This window comes from Bicyclus anynana, chromosome 23 (genome assembly GCF_947172395.1).
Source record: "Bicyclus anynana chromosome 23, ilBicAnyn1.1, whole genome shotgun sequence".
NCBI classification, from domain to species: domain Eukaryota; kingdom Metazoa; phylum Arthropoda; class Insecta; order Lepidoptera; family Nymphalidae; genus Bicyclus; species Bicyclus anynana.
The window spans coordinates 7,958,289-7,983,731 of record NC_069105.1 but is presented as its reverse complement, the minus strand read 5'-3'; the positions used below and the strand labels follow the sequence as shown (position 1 = coordinate 7,983,731).

The following is a 25,443-nucleotide window of genomic DNA, read 5'->3' as shown; positions in this document are numbered from 1 at the left end:
ATCGTAAGCGCTTGTCAAAATTGCAACTAAGCTACCACTTAGCCATCTCTATTTATATTGGTATTATGAACAAATATATATTGTGGTACAGAAAACAGATCATGGTAAACATGGCTACGACTTTTGTATTCGTTAGCGTCGATCACGTGACATATCGATATCGAACTTTGACTCCATACATTTTTAAGTTTTCGTGAGCGTTTTCGATTGTGGAAACTCAACTTGGCTAGAGCCCACTACTTAATACCTAAAAAGTTGTATATTGAAAATTGCTGCAATCTTTACTAATATTATAAAGCTGAAGAGTTTGTTTGTTTGAACGCGCTAATCTCAGGAACTACTGGTCCGATTTGAAAAATTTCTGTCAGTGTTCGATAGATCGAGAAAGGCTATATATTATCCCCGTATTCCTACGGGAACAGGGACTACGAGGGGGAAACCGCGGGGGAAACCTAATTAATGGCAATTCCCACTTTTACGTCTGAACGTAATGAAAATACAGTAAAAATAGTATCAGATGCCTTATTTAGGTCAACAGAAATAACTTACGATATCAATAAACTGATGGCCTAATTTAATAGTCCAAGAGAGCGCACGCATTATTTAGGGGGTGCTAGAGAAGTCTGAAAAGAAGATCTTAAAATTAATGATTTGAAATGTTACTCACGTGTCCACAATAGATTTGTTGTTAGTTCTGTACTATAATTAAGAAATTTATTTAAAAGAAACACTTTAGGTATATCACCAAATATTTAAAGAAACTTGCTTGATATTTTTTTTATTTCATTACTAATTTTGTTTATCGTAGATACAATGACTATGCCTGGTGGTTTCAGGTCTTATATTTTATTATTGTTTATACTAATAAGTTTTAGTACAATATACTATTTAAACTAAGTTTAAATTTTGTAAACTGACTAATCCGAGGAACTGAGCTTAACAAACGAATACTTTGTAGGATGGAGACACTTAGTATGATGAAACTTAGCACGATTTATATGGTTGTAACTCACAAGTAGGTGATAAAACTTAAAATATAAATCCAATCAATTGAGAAATGTCATCTACTTAATGTATGATATCCATCAGTAGACACCGGATGACATTAGTCATATAGAATTTCAATTTCGTATATGTCAATTGGCACACATCAAAGATAGTGAATTAATCATTAATCATAAAAAACATTTAGTTTTTTCTAATGTACACCCCCTCGAAGTTTTCCACATACTCTCAGACTACTTAGCTCCTAGCTTTGATAAACACGGCGCGACGTTCAAAGCATCGATGCATGTTAATTTGATAGTGAACACTAAATTAGGACAGTTTCATATAATGGGGACGCGATACCGTCGCGGAAAGTTAAAAATACTCAACTTTAGTGAAAGCGTCAATCAATCAATGTACTCAATCGTAAAGTACAGTTAAAAACTAAGCTTTTTATCGTTTATATAATCATTAATACTATAACAAGGCTTTCCTATAAGCTTGCGTTAAAACTTTGAACTTATTGAGAGACATGCCAGTAGCTACTAGTGTTGGAAACAGTAGTCTGGGACGGATATGACGTCGCTCGATCTCGTGTTGGCTCGTACCGACGCTAGGTGGCGCGACTTGTTTCGTAAAGAGTAGGGATTTCCGGTCGGTTTCAGTGTGGTCGTAGCGTTCGAGCCGTCCACATTACTTGTTGTGTGATTTTTTATGGGTACTTGGTATAGGCGGGGAGAGTGACTTGAGTGGAAAAGGGTTGCCTGTTGGTTAACTATCAAAGACGTCTTTAACCCTTTACACAACGTTCACAAGTGCGTAACTTCACTCAATGTCATTCTCTGCCATTCTAAGGTCTTATTTGGGTTACAGTTTGATTTGATAATTAAGTTGTCCTGACAAATGTTGTGAATCATAATCTTTTTTCGACATTTGTTTTTTTATTTTTGTAGTCCACTTCTGGGTAGCTAAAACTGTCTGTCGGCTAGTTTCATGTGGCAGTTAAATGATGTAAATCTCCTCGCTAGTTTGTGAGGTGTCCCTTTGCAGGTGTATGCTACAAATACACGCAAAGAGGTTTTATTGCTGCCTGAAGCCGGCCTTGATTAGGTTACAGCGCGCAGGAGGCCCTAAACTAATTATCTTAGTACACGAACGATAGAATAAGGTACACTTTTCATAAGTCTGATTAAAAAATAATGGAGATACTCTTACATACAGCCTTTCTTGATGAATACTGTTTACCAACAAACACATTAAAAATGAGGGTATAAATCACTAGTCATTTCACACCTAATCATCATCATCATTATCAACCCATATTCAGCTCACTACTGAGCTCTAGTCTCCTCTCAGAATGAGAGGGGTTAGGCCAATAGTCCACCACGCTGGCCCAATGCGGAATGGCAGAGTTCACACACGCAGAGAATTAAGAATTCTCTGGTATGCAGGTTTCCTCACGATGTTTTCCTTCACTGTTTGAGACACGTGATATTTAATTTCTTAAAATGCACCTGAAAAGTTGGAGGTGCTTGTCCCGGACCGGATTCGAGTCCACACCCTCCGGAATCGGAAGCAGAGGTCATATCCACTGGTATATCACGGCTTATACTCACACCTAACAATAATTATAATTAACTTGTTCCTAAATTTATGAAAATAAATTGGATTAATTAGCTTAGAACAATTGGATATGGTTAATATATTTTATATAACATTTTATTAACAAACCTTTTTATTTATTTATTAAAAGTCATTGTAGTCAAAGTCTCATAATATTCCCAGGAAATAATTGAAAAAATAATTTATACTTAGAGAATTTATGATCTAAACCTATATACCTACCAGCGGCGAAGAGTGCACATTCCCACCGGGTTACCTTTAAAAATTCATGCATTGTTGTGCTGTATCTAGATATATGAATTTCTTTTTCTTTGGGACGGGTTACCTTCATCTAAATTCCATCCTTCGCCACTGATACCTACCCTCCCAGATCCCTCCTGTCTCTTATAGTCGTCATGGTCTAAAGCTTGATGGTTTCTTACCCTACTTGGGTACATATAATAAAAGCATGGACTGACACACTTGTAGCTTGTATAGTGTTTTTCAAATAGCATGGGTACGGTGACAGTTCATTTCACTATTGAAAATTTGCCGCGATTTACGATAATAGTACGTATTATTTATTTATTTATTTACTTAAACAGTACCCGGGAAGACATTACAGTTGCCCAATTCGTCTTCCCGGGCTATAAATATACATTATAATTTTATATAATTACTAACAAAACAGTACAGGTGATACACAATGTACTAACTACAACAAAAATAACACAAAATAGAAAAGAAAGAAAGAAAGAAATACTAATTAAAATACAAAAACATTAATCAATAATAATAATCAATACATATCAATTTAACAAAATAGGAAAACGAATCTCCTATACTTACTCCATTAATAATAATTTAATGGTTTTTATAAGAATCGGCGGTGGAGAGTGATAAACGTCCAATTCCAAATTGTTACCAGTTAGATGAACGTCATGTCACCGTACCCATGCTATCTGAAAAACACTTTAGTACAAAGTTTAGCATTCACAGGTTCTCCTATTTGTATTTTCATTTTAAGAACAGACGAGACGAGCTATCCGATTTTTCGGAAAATTGGTATTTTAAAACAACACATCCATCCTGAGGAGGTTTTATATCAATGAAAACCGCTATATTGCAACATAAATCCTGCCTTCGTCACAGATTCCATCGATTTATTCAAATTTCCTAAAACCGTAGTGAAATTGATACAAAGATTGCAACGTGGGACGAATTCCTCAATATGGAACAATCTATACTACAGTCTTTCTTGATGAGTACTGTTTACCAACAGACAAATTAAAAATGAAGGTACAAATCACTAGTATTAGTAGTAATTAACTTGTTCTTAAATTAATGATAATAAATTGGATTAATAAGCTTAGAACAATTATGGTTAATATATTTTATATAACATTTTATAAAGAAATTATTATATAATTTAAAATAAGTAAGTTATGAAATGACATGCGTTTTCTACCTTCATTTCTAATTTCTTTGTTGGTAAACAGTACTCATCAAGAAAGGCTGTATATAGATATACAATTGTAAATTTGGAAAGCTTTGTTGTGTATTTTTGAGTAAAATCGTTATAATGAACGGAAATTTAACAATAACGTATAATTACGTATAACGTACAATATGAAAACCAAAATTGCAATTTTTATAAGGCCAATAGCCCACCACGCTGGCCCAATGCGGATTGGCAGACTTCACACACGCATAGAATTAAGGAAGTTCTCTGGTATGCAGGTTTTCTCATAATGTTTTCTTTCACCGTTTGAGACACGTGATATTAAATTTCTTAAAATGCACTAAATTAAAAATTTGGAGGTACATGTCTCGGACCGGATATGAACCCATATCCTCCGGAATCGGAGGCAGAGGTCATATCCACTGAGCTATCACGAACTCAATCTAGATACACTACTGTAGTATTGTAAAAAGGTAAACCTATTTTAGAGGTCATCTCTGGAATTACAGAACCGATTTTAAAAATTCTTTCACCATTAGAAAACTATTATTTTTGAGTATCATGGGCTATATTTTTGTCTGCGTATTCTCACGGGAACGGGAACTACGCAGATGAAACCGCGGCGCGTCGACTAGTTTAAAATAACTCAATTTTATTTATTTGTGTACATTTAGTAGGTTAGAAGTTCCGGTTTACCAAAATAGCTTTCGTAATAAATAATACATACCCATGGGGAGCCTCTGAAGTGTTTTAGTTTACATAACTTATTAAAGGTTATTTAAATTTTATTGCCTTTAATTAATTTTATGTATATAATTACCTCCACTATTACGAGTACGGAGAGAAAGCTGGACTTTATCCTACTGATATTATAAACGCGAAAGTTTGTATGGATGTTTGTTTGTTTGGAAGTTTGTTACTCAGCTTGCTGCAACTTTTTTTTTTAACCGACTTCCAAAAAGGAGGAGGTTCTACGGCTGTATGTATGTTTTTTTTTGTATAAGCAAGCGCTTAGCTGCAATCACGCCCGATGGAAGCGATGATGCAGCCTATGAAACGCGCTTGCCTAGAAGATGCCTATTCACACTTGACTTAAAATACCCATATTGTAGGTGATGGGGAAAACTGAAGCTGGGAGAGCATTCCACATCTTTGCAGTGCGTATAAGGAAAGAGGAACTAAACTGCTTAGTACGCATCCGAGGAATTTCGACAACGTAGCGGTGCAGATCTCTGCGATGCCTAGCAGTCCTGTGGTAGGACGGCGAAGGTGGCACAAGATCGAACAGTTCCTGAGCGCACTCGCCGAAATGTATCTTGTAGAACATCCGATTTTCACGCGAACAAAGTCGCGAGTGACTTCTAGTCATGAAGTAAAATTATAATTTGACTTGTTGACAGGACGCATTGCTGCATGCGATCAAAGAAGAATATGTGGAGGCTGTAGAGATGTTACTGCAGTGGGAAGAAGAGCACCATGTCCCCGGCGAGCCTTATGTGAGTATTAGGTACTTTGACGACCTCTCTAGCACAGTTGTGCTCTCAACAGAAAGGTCCTGGATTCAATCCCTAGCTCGGATCAGTTTCAGATTGTCTATATTGGCTGTTGTCTGGTCCGATGATAGTCATTGGCTGTGCTAGTTACCACCCTACCAAAGACGTACCGCCAAGCATTTTAGCGGCGTCAGTTAATATTTCACATATAAAATAATTAATACCTACATTCTGTTTTCTGGCGACATTCCAACAAAGTGCAATACGCCAGATTATTTAATAACCTACTTTGAATAATCTATAAAAGCTCGACCGGAAAGTTTGGATAAAAGAATGCTCAATTTTCAGTAAAAGTTTGTTTTATTTGTGCCATTCCAAATTGCAAAACTACTTTGTTTAATGGCTTTATCTATATTCTGTTGTATATAGAACAATACCCTGTTAATTATTATCATATCTATTATTATAACAGACTAATAATAAGGCAGGTAATCCTTATTGAAAAGGGAATATAATTACAAGCACCAAGCTGCTCCAATTCGAGATGGTGGGCTAGAAGATTTTTATGGCCTAGAAGCGCGTTATAGCTGTTTTAGGGTACTCACTCGTATATAAACAAAATCAAATATATTAACAATTGATTCAATTGTTACTGTTCTCATCAGTAATATGGACGTCCTCTGCTGGACTTTTGCACGGACTTCCAAACAAAATGATCTCTAGCCGCCAGCATCCAGCGGCTCCCTGTAACCCGGTTGATGTCCTTAGTCCACCTAGTGAAGGGTCGACCAACACTAAGATTGACGGTGCAGGGTTGCCATTGCAGAACCTTGGAACCCCATTGCCACTTCAGCTTCGCTACTCGCTGAGCTATGTCAGTGACTTTGGTTCTTCTGTGGACCTCCTCATTTCTCTTTTACTGTTATATCTCTGTCTCTGTAACTGCCTCGTTAGTTCAGTGATTAGCCTATGTAGTTTCGGATTAAGATGTCCTCTGGATTCGGTCTTGGGTTGGCCAATATGAGACACTAGGATTTTCTTCCTTCTAACACATTTCTCAGCACTGGTGAGGAAGTTGATGGTATTACACCCCTGTGCTTTAGAGAGCAAAAGATAAGAGTAATAAGATAGATAATCGTTAATTGGTTAAACACCATCACCGTTAGCCCGCCAACCTGCATTGGAACTGCGTGATAGGCCTAAGGTCTCGTATAAAAAGAAATTTTGACGGCCTCCGTGGCGCAGTGGTATGCGCGGTGGATTTACAAAACGGAGGTCCTGGGTTCGATCCCCGGCTGGGCAGATTGAGATTTTCTTAATTGGTCTGGCTGGTGGGAGGCTTCGGCCGTTGCTAGTTACCACCCTACCGGCAAAGACGTACCGCCAAGCGATTTAGCGTTCCGGTACGATGCCGTGTAGAAACCGAAAGGGGTGTGGATTTTCATCCTCCTCCTTACAAGTTAGCCCGCTTCCATCTAAGACTACATCATCACTTACCATCAGGTGAGATTGTAGTTAAGGGCTAACTTGTAAACAATAAAAAAAAAAAGGAATTCCTCGTCCTTTAGGGAGACCATAAAAAAAGGATGATAATAATGAGATGGAATTTGAATTTGAATAACTCTTAAAAATGCTCTTCATCATCAGAGCTGGGAGTGCATAGACCCGTCGGCGGCAACATTCACGGCTGACATCACGCCGCTGATCCTGGCGGCGCATCGCAACCACTACGAGATCCTCAAACTGCTGCTCGACCGCGGTGCAACGCTGCCCGTGCCCCACGACGTCAAGTAGGTACAGACGATGCCACGTTATATCACCATCATCATCATTGTCATTATCATGTGCACAGAAAACTCTAAACTTCATAGCTTAGAGCATCGCCGAAAGGTTGCCTGTCTATCAGTGTTCTACAAGATATATTTCGGGGAGTGCGCCCAGCAGGGCTAGCACAGGCAAAGGAAGAAATTTATCCACGGGGAGAGGATAAAACGTTTATCCCCCACACTCGTTTTATCCACTTACCGCGCATGGGCACGCCGGTGGATATAATATCCCCGGTGGATAAACGGAGGGAAAGACTTGTCAACCCATTTGTATATATCTTATAAATTGGCATTAGGTATATTAATAGTCCGAAATAAACGTAAATTTGATAATATTTGGTTATTTTGTGCATATTATTTATCTGTTTTCTGTTGGCATTGTTTTGTTTGGTGATTGTTTTTTGCGGTGGTTTGTAGTAGGTATCTATAGTATCTATCATACTAGCGGACCCGGTCAAGCTTCGTTGTGACATAAGTGCACTTATTCTCTATCCCTACTCTACCCTTCTTTACCTCTACCCCTACCCTACCCCTGCCCTACCCCTGCCCTACCCTTGCCCTACCCTACCCCTACCCTACCCCACCCCTACCCCACCCCTACCCCCACCCTACCCCACCACTACCCCACCCCCCCACCCCTACCCCACCCCCCACCCCTACCCCACCCCACCCTACCCTACCCCTACCCTACCCCACCACTACCCCCCCACCCCTACCCCACCCCTACCCCACCCTTACCCTACCTCTACCCTACCCCTACCCTACCCCACCCCTACCCCACCCCTACACAACCCCTACCCCACCCCTACCCCACCCTACCCTACCCCTACCCTACCCCTACCCTACCCCTACCCCTACCCTACCCCTACCCCACCCCATATTGCGAAGCAATTGTTAAAGACCAAAATATGCGAGACATAATTGTTTTTTTAAGTAAAGTTTTATCCCCACATCAACTTCACAGGGATAAATTTATCGCGTTTAAATGTCAAAAGTCCAAAGTATATCATTTTTAACCGACTTCCAAAAAGGAGGAGGTTCTACGTTCGGCTGTATGTATGTTTTTTTTTTTTTTTTTTTTTATGTATGTCCAGCGATAATTCCGTCAATTATGGACCGATTTTGAAAATTCTTTTTTTGTTTTGTAGGGTTTACTTCCAGGGTGGTCCCATTTTTTCATGTCAGGACCTGATGGTGGCATCCTGGAGAAATTGAGGGGAACTTTCGAAAGTTGTAGAGACGGCTAGTACGTTTGTTAGTGTTTCCTACCTGATGGAAACTTTTCTACCTGATGGAACTTCCTTTTAAACCACTACAACTTTATGAAGGTTTGGAGTTGGTCTGATGATGGAGCCGAAACACAGACGATGGAACTCGTCAAGGATTTACAGCAGTCACCTTTTGTTTGGGCTTGATTAATTTGTATTGATGAGTACTTTCCACCTATATGGGTTGTGACTGTATTAAGGGTCTGGTGATGAAGACGAGGGACAGTGAAGAGAATTCCTCGACGGTTCACAGTAGCTACCTTGTGTTTGGACTTGATAAATTTGTATTGATGAGAACTTACCACCTAGATGGATTGTGACAGTATTAAGGGTCTGATGATGAAGACGAGGGACAGTGAAGAGAACTCCTCGACGGTTCACAGTAGCTACCTTGTGTTTGGACTTGATAAATTTGTATTGATGAGAACTTTCCACCTAGATGGATTGCGACTGTATTAAGGGTCTGGTGATGAAGACGAAGCACAGTGAAGAGAACTCCTCGACGGCTCACAGTAGCTACCTTGTGTTTGGACTTGATAATTTTGTATTGATAAGAACTTTCCACTTAGATAGGTTGTGACTGTACAAACGCAGTGGGTATGCTAACACTAAAAATAAAAAAATAAAAATTTTAATAAAAAAAATTCAACCGACTTCCAACTCAAAAAATAACTTTAACTAAAAAGCAAAAAATAACATCCTACCTATGTGCTACCTTCTGATCAGTTTGAAGGCGGTGCCAAGCCAGTGTCGTGTTTTAATTAAAGCTGTTTCTGGAATAACCACAGAAATTTTGTAGTTTAAACGTATTTAATTAAAACATCACTGGCTTGGCACCGCCTTCAAACTGATCAGAAGGTAGCACATAGGTAGGATGTTATTTTTTGCTTTTTAGTTAAAGTTATTTTTTGAGTTGGAAGTCGGTTGAATTTTTTTTATTAAAATTTTTATATCCACTCCATATGCCATAGTCGAGGAAAAGATCTCCACGCGTAATGTCAATCGGGGATTAATTTGTCTTTCCCTTGTGGCCATGCTATGACGGGTGGATTTATATCCTTAGTCAGTGGATATAATTGGTGGATAAAAATTTTATCCCTTGCCCATGCTAGCCCGGCAGGAACTGTTTGATCTTGTGCCACCTTCGCCGTTCTAACACAGGACTGCTAGGCATCGCAGACATCTACACCGCTACGTCATCGTAATTCCTCGGACGCGTACTAAGCGGTTTATTTCCTCTTTTCTTATACGCACTGCAAAGATGTGGAATTCTCTTCCAGGTTCCGTTTTCCCCACCTCCTACAACATAGCCTATTCACTCTTGACTTGAAGATGCCCATCTTCAAGTCAAGAGTGAATAGGCATCTTCTAGGCAAGCGCGTTCCACCATTCTTCTTCAACTTCCAAATACAGTTTCGTGTCGCTAGCAGCGGCTTCCTGTAGCCCGCTTGATTTTTTCGGTCCACCTAGTGGAGTCAACCAGCACTACACTTTCCGGTTGTTGGTTACCATTCCAGCACCTTGGGACCAAAGTTCATCGGCTTCAACCATCGCCACTTAAACTTCGCGCTTCGCGGCACTATGTTGGTGACTTTGGTTCTTTTGCAAATCTCCTGATCATGATTTGTGTTGTGCGAGTACTTATGATATAATTTCTGATATAATTCTGCATAATCAGAGATAACGTGATGTTGTGGGGAGTAATCTCTGGATCTACTGAACTGATTTTGTAAATGCTTTTGCCACTAGAAAGCCATATTATTTGTGAGTGTCCAAGGCCATATTTTATCCTCGTACGATCACGAGAACAGGAACTATGCGGGTGTAATTGCGGGGATTAGGGTGGGCTATATACATAATTATTTTGATGTTTATTAATCTGTGTTCCAGTTACTGCATCAAATACGCAGTCAAAATAATCACTTCTCTAAATCTCGTGCTATTTTCTAACATAACCATATTTGTAGGTGCGGCTGCGACGAATGTGTCAAGTCGTTAACCGAAGACTCCCTCCGTCACTCCCAGGCGCGGATAAACGCGTACCGCGCCCTCAGCTCCCCCTCCCTCATCGCGCTGTCCTCAGCCGACCCCCTCCTCACTGCGTTTGAACTGTCGTGGGAGCTGGGCAGACTGAGCCGAATGGAAACTGAATTTAGAACAGAGTACAAGGTAATTAATTCACTTCTTCAACTTCTTCTTCTCGAGGACTTCAAAATCACTAAAATAAACTAAAAAGCGAAAAATAACATCGTATGTGCTTACCTTCTGATCACTTTGAAGGTTGTGCCAGCACAGTGATGCATTAACTCAAGCCATTTAGATCATCTCCAGTTCAGTAGTCGAGGCGTGAAAGAGTAACAAACTTTCATATCATGAAAATCATTAGTTTTCGCAAATCTCGGGAAACCATGGATTTTTTCGGTATAAAAAGTAACCTATGTGTTAATCCAGAGTAAAATCTATTTACATTCCAATGTTCAACCAAATCGCTTCAGTAGTAGTGGCTCTAAAGAGTAACAAACATCCAAACATCCATACAAACTTTCACGTTTATAATATTATAGTAGGAAGTTTTAGGATTTTCAGACGGTTTTTTTCAGTGGTTCTTTCAATAACGGCTTTGATTAATACGCCACTGGCTTCGCACCGCCTTCAAAGTGAGGTAGCACATACGATGCTATTTTTCGCTTTTTAGTTTATTTTTAGTAATTTTGAAGTCGGTAAATTTTTTTTGTTAAAAAGATTTTATTTATTTATGCGACCAGAGTTTGCGGCATCTATGCCAAGAATTCGCCACTTCACTACTGGATCACACGAGAACCTCACAAGAACTGGAGATCATGCTGAATTACAACCCCTGGGACCTGGACAGCTGGGAACCTGGAGAACGACAGACTTTGGGCAGGTTGAAATTGGCAATCAAGTATAAGCAGAAAATGGTATGGAGAACTTCATTGATTTTGTACTGAAAAATGCTTTTCTTAGAGTAAAATAATGAATAAAAACCTTCTTTCTAATAATACACTCTTGGTGGCTCAATGCTCCTCCACTTTTGGTGATTGACTGCATTATGAGAATACTCCACTATGGATAATTGTGTAGCAGCCTTAACTAAATCCGTCCAGCGGAATGGAGATCGACTTCTAAATCCTTTGCCTTCTACTTGACTCTACACTACCAACCAACCGCTCGATTGAATCCTGATTTCTGGAGATGTGGTCAAAGAACTATAAAACCCATAAAAGCACAGTCAACGAAAGTCTTTCAATATCTTTAGTTCCTTGAGAATGGAAATGTTAGTTCTGAATGCCGTCCAGGGAATCCTGAACAAAAGTCTCCAACACCACATCTCCAGGGCGTCGGTCTAGCGACGGTCTTGCAGACGCAAAGACCACGTTTCCGCATCGTAGAGACAGATTGGAAAGACAAGACACCTACCAAGACATCATAAGTCGAACCTTGGTGGTTTTGGTGATTCTCCTATCTTTCAAAAACTTGTTAAGTTTATCTACTGCCGATCTAGCAATGGCATAACGCCTCCAGATATTAGAAATAATAGAACCCAGATAGATGTAGGTTGTAACAACCTCACAATTCGCTATTTTATCAATATCTGGTCTGTTCTTATTAACGCGGTACACAATCACTATTTTGATCTTATCTCTGTCAATGACAATTCCAAATTCAAGGCTAATGACTTCTAGACGAGTCAGCAGGTCTACTATATCCTCTTTAGTTTCTGCAAAAAGCGTAATATTGTCTGCATACTGTAAGTTACAAATATATGTTTAAATTTTTAATATAATTTCAGTTTGTAGCACATCCAAATGTACAACAGTTGTTAGGATCGATTTGGTACGAAGGATTACCAGGGTTCAAGAGAAAAAGCATCGTCGGTCAATGTGTACAGGTATGCACTATTCTTATATTTTTTAACAATAGAATTTGTCCTACAATCTACAAGTAACAATATTGTCACGTACTTTTATAGCGTTTTTGTAGTCATCATCATCATCGTAGCCGATGCATGTCCACTGCTACATACACCTCTTGCATGGACTTCCAAACAAAACAATCTCGAGGAGTACGCGTCCAGCGGCTGCCTGCAACCCGCTTGATAACCTCGTTCCACGCATTCGTGGTCGACAGTGTTGCGCTTCCGGTGCTACATCGCCATTCCAGCACCTTGAAACCCCAACGTCCATCGGCTCTTCGAATTATGTGCCCATTTCCACTGCAGCTCCGCGACTCGTTGAGCTGTCAGTGGCTTTGGTTCTTCTGCGGATCTCCTTATTTCTGATTCAATCACGCAGAGGAACTTCAAACATCTCGCTCAGTCACCATCACCCGCTTAGTGACTTTGAGTCTTCTTACAATACAATATCCTCTTCAGTGTTGTCACGTACTTTTAGAGCAGTTTAGTGGCCATCATCATCATTAACAGCCGATGGACGTCCACTGCTGGACAAAGGCCTCTTGCATGGACTTCCAAACATAACGGTCTCGAGGCGCCAGCATCCAGCGGCTCCCTGCAACCCGGTTGATTAATGTGGTTGGTCCATATACTGGGGTCAACCAAAAGCTTTCCTTTGCGGGGTCGCTATGTATCTTGGTCGTCCACGTCCATCGGCTCTACTAACTATGTATCATACCCAATACCGAATTAGTAGTTTGTTTAGTAGTACTCTAAGGTACTAATTTCATTTTCTTTTGTCTCTCTCATAGAAATAATTACTCTTTTCAATTTATAGCATAAATTCCCATTTTCTTTACTTGTTTGCATTTTGCTTCGTTTCGGGAATTATTATTTTTAATTATTTTAACAACTTTTTATTTAAAATTTATACTAAGAATACTTATTATAAAGAGGTAAAATTTGTGGTATTGTAGCAGGTAATCCGTGGATGTACTGCACCGATTTTAAAAATTATTTTACCACAAAAATGCCACGTTATTTGTGAGTATCATAGGTTATATTTTATCACGGTATTCTCCCGGGAACGGGAACCACGCCAGTGAAGCAGTGGGGCCTCGGATAGTATTCAATAAACTTACTTTCGAATGTTATAGGCTATATTTTTCCCTGTATTCTTACGGTAACTTCACTGGTGAATCCGCAGGGCGTCGGCTACTTTGTAATATGTTTATAATTTGTTTCAGGTTGCAAAACTAGGCGCCATGTTCCCCATATACTGCACCATATATATGCTCGCCCCAGAATCTGAATTAGGTCAATACATGAAGAAGCCGTTCGTCAAATTCATCTGTCACAGTACCTCCTACATGATGTTTTTAAGTATGTGTACTTTTATTATTTATTACTTTATTGTCACTTCATTATACTATAAAGTTTGTGTGTATGTTTGTTAATCCTTTACACCTCAAGTACTTTTCTTGACTTATTATTGGAGTTTACTCCTTAAGAATCGATTTTTTATATATAAGGCGCCCGGTATGAGAAAAATCCGAGGGGTAAAACCAACTGAACTAACGAAAAAGTGTCACGTTTTTGGTGCGCACCTTTAGTGCGCAACTTTCTAATTTAGCTGTGAGTGTATTGAGACGTACATAGGGTATGCTGTATAGGCGACTATACCTATATACTATATGTTATTGGGCTTGTTTGTTTAATGATTATATCATTGTAAGAGTAAAATATATAATGTGAAGTATATTATAAAGTCTATTAGTTATTTTACAATTCTATACATTTAGTCTTCTTTAACATAAGTATTACTAAAGCCCTACTCGATGTGCACTGTTTACCAACAAAAAAAAGTGTGCATGTTAAAAAAAATAAAAAAGTTAGCTCGAAGCACGTCTCAATACTCGCGCCTTATAAGTGAAAGGTGCGCAACCAAGGTGCAGCAGGCCGCGGCGTGCTCACCCGCCTACAGCGTGCACATGGGTGCGATGTGCAAGTTGTTGGCGGCACAGCGCACGGTGAAAGGTGCGCAGAATAGGTTGCGCACAAAAAACGTAACGCATGTCATTTCATAACTTATTGGAGTTTACTCCTTAACAATCGATTTTTCATTTATACCCCTCGGTACGTTTTTTGTGCGCAACCTATTCTGCGCACCTTTCACGTACGTAGCCGCGTGACGCATAGCGTGCACATGCCTAGCGCGTCCGCACGCACGTGCACGCTGTTGGCGGGCGCGCACGCAGCGTTGCACCTCGGTTGCGCACCTTTCACTTTTCAGGCGTTGCTATTGAAAAGAGTAAACTCCATTCGTGCGACGGAGCTGACACACTTTTTTTTTTTTTTTTTAAATGATATTAGCCATATCTTTTATAATATTATGACCAATATTCCCATTCCCCTCCAACTAGTCGGGAAAGTCTGTGCTAGGAGTGGGTACGATAATAGACCAACGGGGTGAGGATTGAACCACCACCCCTCGGTGATGAGTCCAACCGCTCTTACCATTGAGCAATTGAGGCTTATGAACTCTTTAAAATCTATATCAATATCTTAATATTATAAAGGGGTGAACTTTGTGGTATTATAGAGGAAATCTCTGGATCTAATAAGCCGATATTGAAAATTCTTTTACCACTTGAAAGCCACGTTTTTTGTGAGTATCATAGGATATATTTTATCACGGTATTCTCACGGGAACTGGAATCACAGCGTTGAAACAGTTTGGCTAGTATTCAATAAAATTTCAGATTGTCATTTCCTAAAATAATGTTCAAGATGTAAGGGTTGATTTAGACCCATTACTTCCCAGCCAGAAGGGTTATTATTTATCTAGGAGTAGAACTGAAATAATGAGTCATTACATCGTCTTTCATCGTATTTGTGATCATCTAAAATAATTGTTTCAACGAAATGACCTTGACCCTGTTTTTTAGATTGCCTAATTTACCTACCCAGAAATGGCAATCCTCGGACCAAATGTTTCATTGCCCAAGCCAAAACTTGTAGTCATGCCCATATGATCCAAAACAACTTACACTAATATTATAAAGGCGAAAGTTTGTGTGTAAGTGTGAAAGTGTGTAAGTATGTTTGTTCCTCTTTTACGCTGCGGCTACTGAAGCGATTTGGCTGAAATTTGGAATGGAAATAGATTTTACTCTGGATTAGGCTACTTTTTATCCCGGAGAAATCCATGGTTCCCGCGGGATTTGTGAAAAACTGAATTCCACGCGGACGAAGTCGCGCGCTAAAGTCCGCTAGTCTTAAATAATTGTTTCAACGAAATGACCTTGACCCTGCTTTTTAGATTGCCAAATTTACCTACCCAAAAATGACAATCCTCGGACCAAATGTTTCATTGCCCAAGCCAGAAATCGTAATTCTGCCCTTAAGGGCCAAAACAACTTAGCATTACCACTGGACACAAGGCATTAATTTGTATCAATCAGAAGTTATCATACTCTATTAAGAATGATGCCAAAATAACTTAAATTTGATAAAGAATGATGCCAAAATAAACTGAAAATAAAATAAAAATGTTTGGCGGTACCGAACCGCTCGTAATTTTAGTTTAATAGCCCATATATATAACAATCAAGACGATTTCTCAAATTTCCTCCATTCCAGTGAAAACCACTTTATTATGATGACAAAGCGCATTTATTAACATTGCATTTTATCTCTGATTCTTTAATTTACTGACAAACGGCCGTGACTTCGTCTTCGTGAAATTCAGTTGTTAGTTTGTTGGATGTTGTTGACGAGTAATAGAGACGAATGGAAATTGACATATTTTTCCGACCCCACTTAAGAGAGATAGCTGATGGTGTTTTAGTATCGTGTACATAGATAGTTAAGAAAACACATCATCATCATCATCATCATCATATCAGCCGATGGACGTCCACTGCAGGACATAGGCCTTTTGTAGGGACTTCCAAACATCACGATACTGAGCCACATGCATCCAGCGAATCCCTGCGACTCGCTTGATGTCGTCAGTCCACCTGGTGGGGGGTCGGCCAACACTGCGCTTACTAGTGCGGGGTCGCCATTCCAGTACTTTGGGACCCCAACGTCCATCGGCTCTTCGCACTATGTGCCCCGCCCATTGCCACTTCAGCTTCGCAACTCGTTGAGCTATGTCGGTGACTTTGGTTCTTCTGCGGATCTCCTCATTTCTGATTCGATCACGCAGAGATACTCCTAACATAGCTCGTTCCATCGTCCGCTGTGTGACTCTGAGCCTTCTTATGAGGCCCATAGTTAGCGACCAAGTCTCGGAACCATAGGTCATCACTGGCAACACGCACTGGTCGAAGCAATAGTAAGAAAACACAGTTACTTTTAAATCACATACAGACAGATACATTTTATTTATATTGTGTAAATTAATTTATAAATTTAATTCAACAAACAATTTTGATTCCTAAAAGATCGTAGAATTAACTTATTATTTTTTTTGACTACCAGTGCTACTATCTTTGGCGTCTCAGAGAGCGGAATATTTAGTACTGGAATGGTCTGGAATATCCTGGCTCCAAGAGTTGGTAGAGTTCTGGAAGAGTCGAGAGAGAGGCGCTTTGCCGGGGATAATAGAGTTCACCGTCATCATCTTTGTAGCAAGTAAGATTTAACAAGTATTTCATACATATGAAATACGAATCATTGTTTAGTTTACGAATTCAAATTAATTGAAATTAATTAATGAAAATAATACTTAAATAGGCTAAACTTATTATAAAAATAAAATATAAGAAAATATCATTCTAATATCATAACTACAACTACAAAATTAAAATAAATTAAAATTAAAACTAATACCTAAAAATACCTATCAAAATTTTAAATTAATGGTTAACTGGAGTATACCAAATACCTACCTAAAGCTTTATTGTCATACTCGAAACAAAAATCCTTCTTTGTCGCAGACATAAGGATAAAAGCCGGATAGTAGCCCCCCTTTTTGAAAGAGGGGCTAATGAATGAACTAATTAATTTCAATTAACTAATTAATTGACACGTTATATGACAATACTGATCCTCAGACCTAAATACATAGATAGGTCACAGGAGGCGTCGATTATTCTGAGCTATTTATAATGTTCTAGTATGATATACTCATACGCACACGAAGTACAAAACCTTATTTTATTTCATTTTTAAGAAAAAAATTGAATTTGTTGTTTATTTTACATATTTACAAAAATTACTTGACTATTAATAAAATTATTTGCTCTAGTCTCTATAATCAGCGATACACATTATTATGATTATAAAGAAAGTGAAAATGAAAATGAAATGAAATGAAAATGAAATAAAAATATACTTTATTGTACACCACACAGAAACATACGATACAGAAAAATAATGGAAAGAAAGAAAATGCACAATAGGCGGCCTTATCGCTAAAAAGCGATCTCTTCCAGGCAACCTAACGAAGAAACTAATAATAAAATTATAAAGATATATAAAAAGTGCACATAAAGTGCACATATTTAGAACAATAATACGCAGTGTTTCGTAAACTACCTGTCTTTACCTACTTGTGACAAAAAAAAAGTAAAGTTCTAATTATTTTACAGGTTTAGTTTGGGGAGAAATAAGATCTCTTTGGGAAAATGGCCTCTTGGAGTACATGAGTGATTTGTGGAATATTGTAGACTTCATTACCAATGTGTTCTATATCGCTTGGATAAGTTTGCGCTTCTCATCCTGGTACATCGTTCAGGTAAGTTTGTTACACACAATGTTTGGCTAAAGCCGGGTCCAGACGTGTGTAACGCGTAATGTAATCCACCGTGTAATGTTATGCGAGTTATAAGTGTGGACGGGCGACAGCACTATGAGCATTACATATAACGCTCGCGCCGGCGTTCGGGCTGATCCATCGGCTGTCGGTTTTTTGCGCGAACACAAAGACGCTCTTCTATACTAATATTATAAAGCTGAAGAGTTTGTTTGTTTGTTTGATTGAACGCGCTAATCTCAGAAACTACTGGTTCGATTTGAAAATTTCTTTCAGTGTTAGATAGCCCTTTTATCGAGGAAGGCTATATATTATCCCCGTATTCCTACGGGAACGGGAACTACGCGGGTGAAACCACGCGGCGTCAACTAGTGAAATATATTCGCGTAGACAATTTTCTTTTGAGTTCGTTTGCCGTCCACACTGTTGACACTAAATTACACGAAATCTTACATTACGCGTCACCCACGTCTGGAACCAGCTTTATGTCGAAATAAGCTGTAGATGTCGCTTCGTGGAGGTCGTATTTTTTAACGTGGGGAAATCCTCAAGGATACCTTCATGCCACGGGGAGGCAAGAAGGTTATGTCTGACTTCAACCGACTAAAACCCCACGGTGTTTAGACTCGTCGCGTGATGACACCACGGGAGCCACGGGAACATTTCGTAATCTACCGCAACCCAGCCAGCGACACTCGTAAATCGAGCTCTCCTCTTCTGAGAGCGTTAACAACTCGAGGATTTATCTCCGGTGGGTGACAGATTAGGGTCGTGCTCGTGACCCCTAACACAAAATGGCTTCTTGACGATTTCGCGCCATGAAGCTCAGCTTTTCGCGACTTGCAGAGCCTCGTGTAGCCTGGTGTCGAGAGTGGTGCAAATTTGGTCGGACCAACGCATCGGGCTGCGACCTCGAGGTCTCTTTCCTTCCGCTTTGCCAATGATTATTATTGATATTCTCTAAGTTATCTCCTTCTCTCATAGCAATATGGCTGAAGTTTAAGTTGACGACCCTTATAGTTTCGCCATGTCCCGTCTGTCTGTCCGTCCGGGCAGACAGACGGGACATGGCGAAACTATTTCTTGTAGACTCATCATTTCAACCCATATTCGGCTCTCTGTTGAGCACGAGTTTCCTCTCAGAATGAAAGGGGTTAGGCGTCAACACGCTGGTCAAATGCGAATTGGCAGACGTCACACACGTAGAGTATTAAGAAAAATCTCTGGTATGATGTTTTTCCTTCACCTTTTGAGACACGTGACATTTAATTTCTCAAAATGCACACAACTGAAAAGTTAGAGCAGCATGATCGAAATCGAACCTACGCCCTCCGAATCAAAGGCAGAAGTCATATCCTGGGCTATCACGTCTCTATCTGTATCCTTGTAGACTACAGAAACTTAATTACCTGTTTTCAAATTTGTTTAGAGGGACTTCCACAACGGCAAGGATCCATGGTACCCACGAGAACGCTGGGACTCATTTGATCCGATGTTGCTCTCGGAAGGAGCCTTCGCCGCCGGCATGATCTTCTCATTCCTCAAGCTGGTCCACATCTTCTCCATAAACCCTTACTTGGGACCGCTGCAAGTGTCCTTGGGCAGGATGATCATCGATATTATCAAGTTCTTCTTCGTTTACATGCTTGTGCTCTTTGCCTTTGGATGCGGTAAGTTGTAAATTTTAGAGATATGAAACATGGACAGATAGATAAAAGATAGGTAAACAAACACACAATATCTTTATTGCACATTAGCTGACGCCGCGCGGTTTTACCCGCGTGGTTCCAGTTCCCGTAGGAATATGGGGAAAATATATAGCCTATAGCCTTCCTCGATAAGTGGGCTATCTTACACTGAAAGAATTTTTCAAATCGGTTCCTGAGATTAGCGCGTTCAATCAAACAAACAAACTCTTCAGCTTTATAATATTAGTATAGATACACGATAAAATAACAAGTTAAAACTAAAATATTTAAATATTCTAGATAGAGCTGGATTATAAATAAAATAAGAACGTAAAATATAAAAATAAAAGAACTAGATTAACGACTTGTAAATCAGAAACTATTTCAATCATAAAAGAAAAACTTTTTCACTCAATTCTTCAGTTTGTTTTATCAGATCTTTATTTAGATACAGCAAAGAACCATCTTGCTTGCAACCATCTACAAAATAACCGCATGATAATTGGACCATTCATAGTTGAAGCGATGCCGCAGACAGAGACAAACTTATTTTCTTTTAATTTAAGTTTTGCATTCAGAATACTAATCATTTTCTATTTTGATATTTTGAGTCATAAACAAACAATTTATTACTTACATTTTTTTCAAATTTTCATGATCTTTTCCCTATCATTATGTTCTTTTCGTAAGGTCTTAACCAGTTGCTATGGTATTACGCTGAGTTAGAGAAGAAAAAATGCTACCACCTTCCAAGCGGTGCACCAGACTTCGATAATCAAGAGCGAGCTTGCGATATATGGAGACGCTATGCAAAGTAAGAAGAATTATAATTAATTCAATCATTGCAATCATCATAAGGACATTTAAAATTTATTGAAAGCAATAGGATCATAAAACTTCTTATTCAGTCCTCTTTCTGTCGTATCTTATTTTATTTTCTCTCATTTCTTTTTTTTTAATTTTAAAAATTTCGAAAATTAAAAAAATTGCTCGGGAGATCCTGAGCAAGGTCCAAGTATTTCAATACTTTATCCTTTTCAACATTCACCAGATTATCGTCACATATAATATCAGCTACTATTACTACGGTGTACTGACCAATTGAATGTGTGATCTATAATGTGTACAATATTTTTATTATTATTCAGTCACTGTTTGATAGTTCCTCTATTATTAGACGATTAAAGACCAATACTATAACAAGCTTTTCTAACTATTTGGGTAGTGTCGTTCTTTTAATAATCTTCAAAAAACTCGGTGATTCATTATAATATGTTTTGTTTTTGCAGCTTATTCGAAACATCTCAATCACTCTTCTGGGCTTCCTTCGGTCTCGTCGATCTGACCACCTTCGAATTGACGGGAATCAAAAGCTTCACCAGATTCTGGGCGCTGCTGACATTCGGATCGTACTCCGTGATCAATATCATAGTGCTTCTAAACATGCTTATCGCTATGATGTCTAATTCCTATCAAATTATTTCGGTAAGTGATACAAAATTTAATAATCTTAAAAAGTAGCAAGTGTTTGATAACAGTGAATTCTGGGCCTATGGCCAAGTTTCACATCAATTCTCTTTCTACAAACGCTAACGCTTTGAAAACGAATAAATGTATGGGAGTGACATTAAGTGTCATCGATAGATCACGTGATCAACTTACAATTGGGTAATATTATTCTCATACAGTTTTTTAGTTTAAATAAAAATATAATAGTGTATAGTGTGAGTATACTAGTGTGTGTAGTGTGAGTATACTAGTGTAAATAGCAAAGCAATTTTATAGAAGTAATAGGGTATTCGAAGCGTTTGCGTTTGTAGAAAGAGAATTGACGTGCTACATGGCTACAGGCCTTGTTTCATACATATTGATGAACGTTGTGAATGATCAAATAATTTTATTTTATAGGAAAGATCGGATATGGAATGGAAATTTGCGCGAAGCAACCTGTGGATGTCCTACTTTGAGGATGGTGATACCGTCCCCCCACCATTCAACATCATTCCCACCCCTAAAAACATGAACAGCATGATGGGACGCTTTTTTGGCAACAAATCGAGGGGTTCTATTATTGTAACTACATTTATTTTTACTTTTAATTTAGGTCAAAATTTACATTTGTAACCTACTTTCAAGAAATACCTTTATGGGATTCCTTTTTGATATTAAGCCCTTAGCTTTCGTCTAAGAAATTAAATATCACGTGTCTCAAACGGTGAAGGAAAAGCATCGTGAGGAAACCTGCATACCTAAGATTTTTTTTAATTCTCTGCGTGTGATTCTGTCTGCCAATCCGCATTGGGCTAGCGTGCTTAGACTATTGGCCTACTCTCATTCTGAGGGGAGACTTGTGCACAGCAGTGAGCCGAATATGGGTTGATTTTAGAACAAGTCACGTGAAAAGGCAAGACAACAACACGAGTCTATAATGCGTGTGTTAGTTCGAAGATATGTGACAGCTGAACAAAGAGCAAGAGATGAGGTTGGTGTAACTGAAGATGATGTCATGGAAATAAGGCAAGACATATCAACACTGCGATACGAGCTCATCGATATACTCGCTACAAATGGAATGAAGACGCCAAGAATTAATCTTCAGGACACAACAAGTAACATATTTAAATTTAAATTTCAATTTGATTATCATTTTAAATCTATACTAGCTTATACCCGTGATTTCATTTGTTTTAAATTAGATTTTCCACCAATTATTTACAATCAATTATTAAAATTTTTTTGCAAATCTCGCAGGAAACATGTTTTTTGGGATAATCTATGTGTTAATCCAGGACATACCCTACGTCCATTCCAGCAATAGTCGCGACGTTAAAGAGTAAAAAAGATCCATACAAACTTTTATCGCGTTTATAATACTAGTAGGATAATGTAGATGTTACATTCTGAATACGTACAATAATCATAAAGTACATGTAGATTGAATTAAATTGAATAGAGTGTACACCATCTGTTCTATAAAGAAGTAGAATGAAGATGTTTGTAAGTCTCGAGTTTATTTTACATGTATCTTGATAGCATTGGTCCCATTCTAAAATTTGAAAATTCATTTATTTAAAATAGGCTTAGTTTACGAGTTCCTTTGAAACGTATTGATCGTACCTTTTGTGATTCTACCAGACATTTTCGTAGACGTATCGTGGATAAAAGGTTGCCTAACTAAATGTTATTCTAAACTACTAAAATCTACTTCGTTACCGTCATTCTGTTCCATTTAGAAGTTATAAATGATGGAATTAAACCGAACTTATTTAAATTTTTTACGAGTAGATTAGTTAATAAGAGTAACATAATAAACTTCTTGACCATACCTTACAGTCGCTGGCAAGAAAGGAAAAGTTATGGAAAGACGAATTCTGAAGGACTTCCAAATAGGAATAGTTGAAGGCATAATCAAAGACGTCATTTCCAAAGAGAGTAAACCGAAGGACGTGTTCAGTCAGATCGCGAAAGCTATTGGCAGACGAGGAAGTGATGCGGAAAAGTTAGTGATTTTTGAACTAAAACAAATATTCCATTTCCCCTCCAAGTAGTAGGTAGTGAAAATGTACGTGATTCCGACAATAATCCAGCGGGCAGAGTTAGAAACCATGACTTTATGTGCTGAAAACTTAGTAATATATTTTTGAAATTAAAACAATATTCCATTTCCCCTCTATATAGTAGGTAGTGAAAATTTACGTATAGTTCCGACAATTATCCAGCGGGCAGAGTTAGAAACCATAACTTTACGGTGTAGATTTCGGCCTAACCTAACCTAGAAATTGAATTTGGGCTAATGAGGCTTTATATTTAGATCTTGGATTTTACAAAATTACTTATATGAACTTACTGGTGTTATGTTACCTCGTTAGTCCAGTTAACCAGTTCAGCAGCGCTATTCTGTAACGATGTTTTGTTTATTTAGCAAGTGCGCGTTTCGATTTTACCTCTATCTCTCTCCCTACTAACATGTTAGACAGAGAAAGAGAGAGTTGAATTAAAAAACCGTACTAACGAGTTTACAGAATGACGCTGAAGGTCATAAAGTTAGAAGTTCATGTCGGGCTATGAAATATTGAATTATATGATATATTTTTTTTCTTCTAATTTTCTTAATTACAATCCGTAATGACTTGTTGAACAGGCCGGGACCTGAAGCCATGTGGTACAATGAAAAATGTATGGGAATGACATTCGTTATCGACAGGTCACGTGATTGAGTTAACGATCGGATCTGTCATTCCCGTACATTTTTTTTAGTTTTCGAAGCGTTAGCGTTTGTAGAAAAAGAATCGATGTGTCCCATGGCTAGAGGCCCTGCTACCTGACGTAAAATAGGCTTGTGACGTTGAAACTTATAGGGAAACGATTAGTTTAAAAAAAAAATTAAACTAATCGTCATTACACGCTTTTAAAAATATCTAATAATTACACCAACAGACTACTAGCATCATGATTTAATATTTTATTGATTTCCAGGAAAAAAGATTGGAATGCCCAAGTGCGTAGGAGTACGATTCGACGTGATCCCATCGGGTCCACTTCTGAGGCGAAAAGCAGACAGTCGCTTCGGCTTCATATTCTGGACAATGTTCAGGGACGCACTATCGATCCACAGAAACTATTACGTAAGTTTAGCTGTAATACTGAATGCCGTTGTGGGTGCGAAAGGAATTCTAGCGAAATCTATCTATAACCTGCTTAAAAACCTAGGCCTGCCTGGAACTGCAGCAGTTTCTATATTAGTATGGGAATCCAAAGCTGATCTAGTAGAATCGTACCAAATATGGCAGAGCAGGGAAACAACATGAGCAGAGAAGGGGAGTTTTAGCTAGTTTTAAAGGAATTCTTTAACTCTAGAAGAATAACTCCGAGCAGAAACTCCGGACTTGTGACTGATGGGTGTAGGGTTAAGGACGTCCTTGACAGTTAACTAACACTCCCCTTCTCCGCTGGTGTTGTTCTCCCTGCCTAGCCTAGTAAGATCCTACTAGAGCAGCTTTGGATACCCCTTCTAACATAGAACTTGTTGAAATTTAACTGAGATCAATGTCTTTAAGCAAGATATAGTGAGATTTCACTGGTAATCCTCTCGCACCTACTATTATTCGCACCTATTTTTAATTAGTTCATAATATCTGTTCACTTTTATACTGTGGCCCAAAATGGGGGTGGTGGCTCGGAATGTTGATTCAAAATGTTCGGGATGTTGGTATCACGGCACAGTAAGCTCTCATTACAATTCCTTTTCAGAATTCAACCCGAACCTATCAACGGTTACTCCAACGACCAGAGTTGCGTATGCTAAGTTCATGAGGAGCAAGATCAAATCAGATTTCACGACTACAGAAGACGAGGGAGCTGCAGAAGTGGCAGACGAAGCTGTAGTGCCAGCGGCCGCCAAAGATATCATCTTAGCTAAACGTAAGACACCAATTATACT

The 25,443-nt window shown here is 38.7% G+C and overlaps 1 protein-coding gene across 1 annotated transcript in view; it reads left to right on the top strand.

Moving 5' to 3' along the window:
- LOC112055305 (transient receptor potential protein) overlaps positions 1 to 25,443 on the top strand; it is a 54,263-nt gene that overhangs the window by 20,537 nt on the left and 8,283 nt on the right. The window contains exons 4-19 of the mRNA XM_052888608.1: positions 5,452 to 5,547; positions 7,192 to 7,334; positions 10,606 to 10,807; positions 11,404 to 11,577; positions 12,450 to 12,548; positions 13,799 to 13,934; positions 17,040 to 17,192; positions 18,152 to 18,297; positions 19,745 to 19,985; positions 20,694 to 20,817; positions 21,293 to 21,488; positions 21,912 to 22,076; positions 22,390 to 22,612; positions 23,337 to 23,502; positions 24,480 to 24,628; positions 25,254 to 25,424. Of these exons, the coding sequence (XP_052744568.1) occupies positions 5,452 to 5,547; positions 7,192 to 7,334; positions 10,606 to 10,807; positions 11,404 to 11,577; positions 12,450 to 12,548; positions 13,799 to 13,934; positions 17,040 to 17,192; positions 18,152 to 18,297; positions 19,745 to 19,985; positions 20,694 to 20,817; positions 21,293 to 21,488; positions 21,912 to 22,076; positions 22,390 to 22,612; positions 23,337 to 23,502; positions 24,480 to 24,628; positions 25,254 to 25,424 (2,584 nt within the window). The remainder of the gene's footprint in view (positions 1 to 5,451; positions 5,548 to 7,191; positions 7,335 to 10,605; positions 10,808 to 11,403; positions 11,578 to 12,449; positions 12,549 to 13,798; positions 13,935 to 17,039; positions 17,193 to 18,151; positions 18,298 to 19,744; positions 19,986 to 20,693; positions 20,818 to 21,292; positions 21,489 to 21,911; positions 22,077 to 22,389; positions 22,613 to 23,336; positions 23,503 to 24,479; positions 24,629 to 25,253; positions 25,425 to 25,443) is intronic.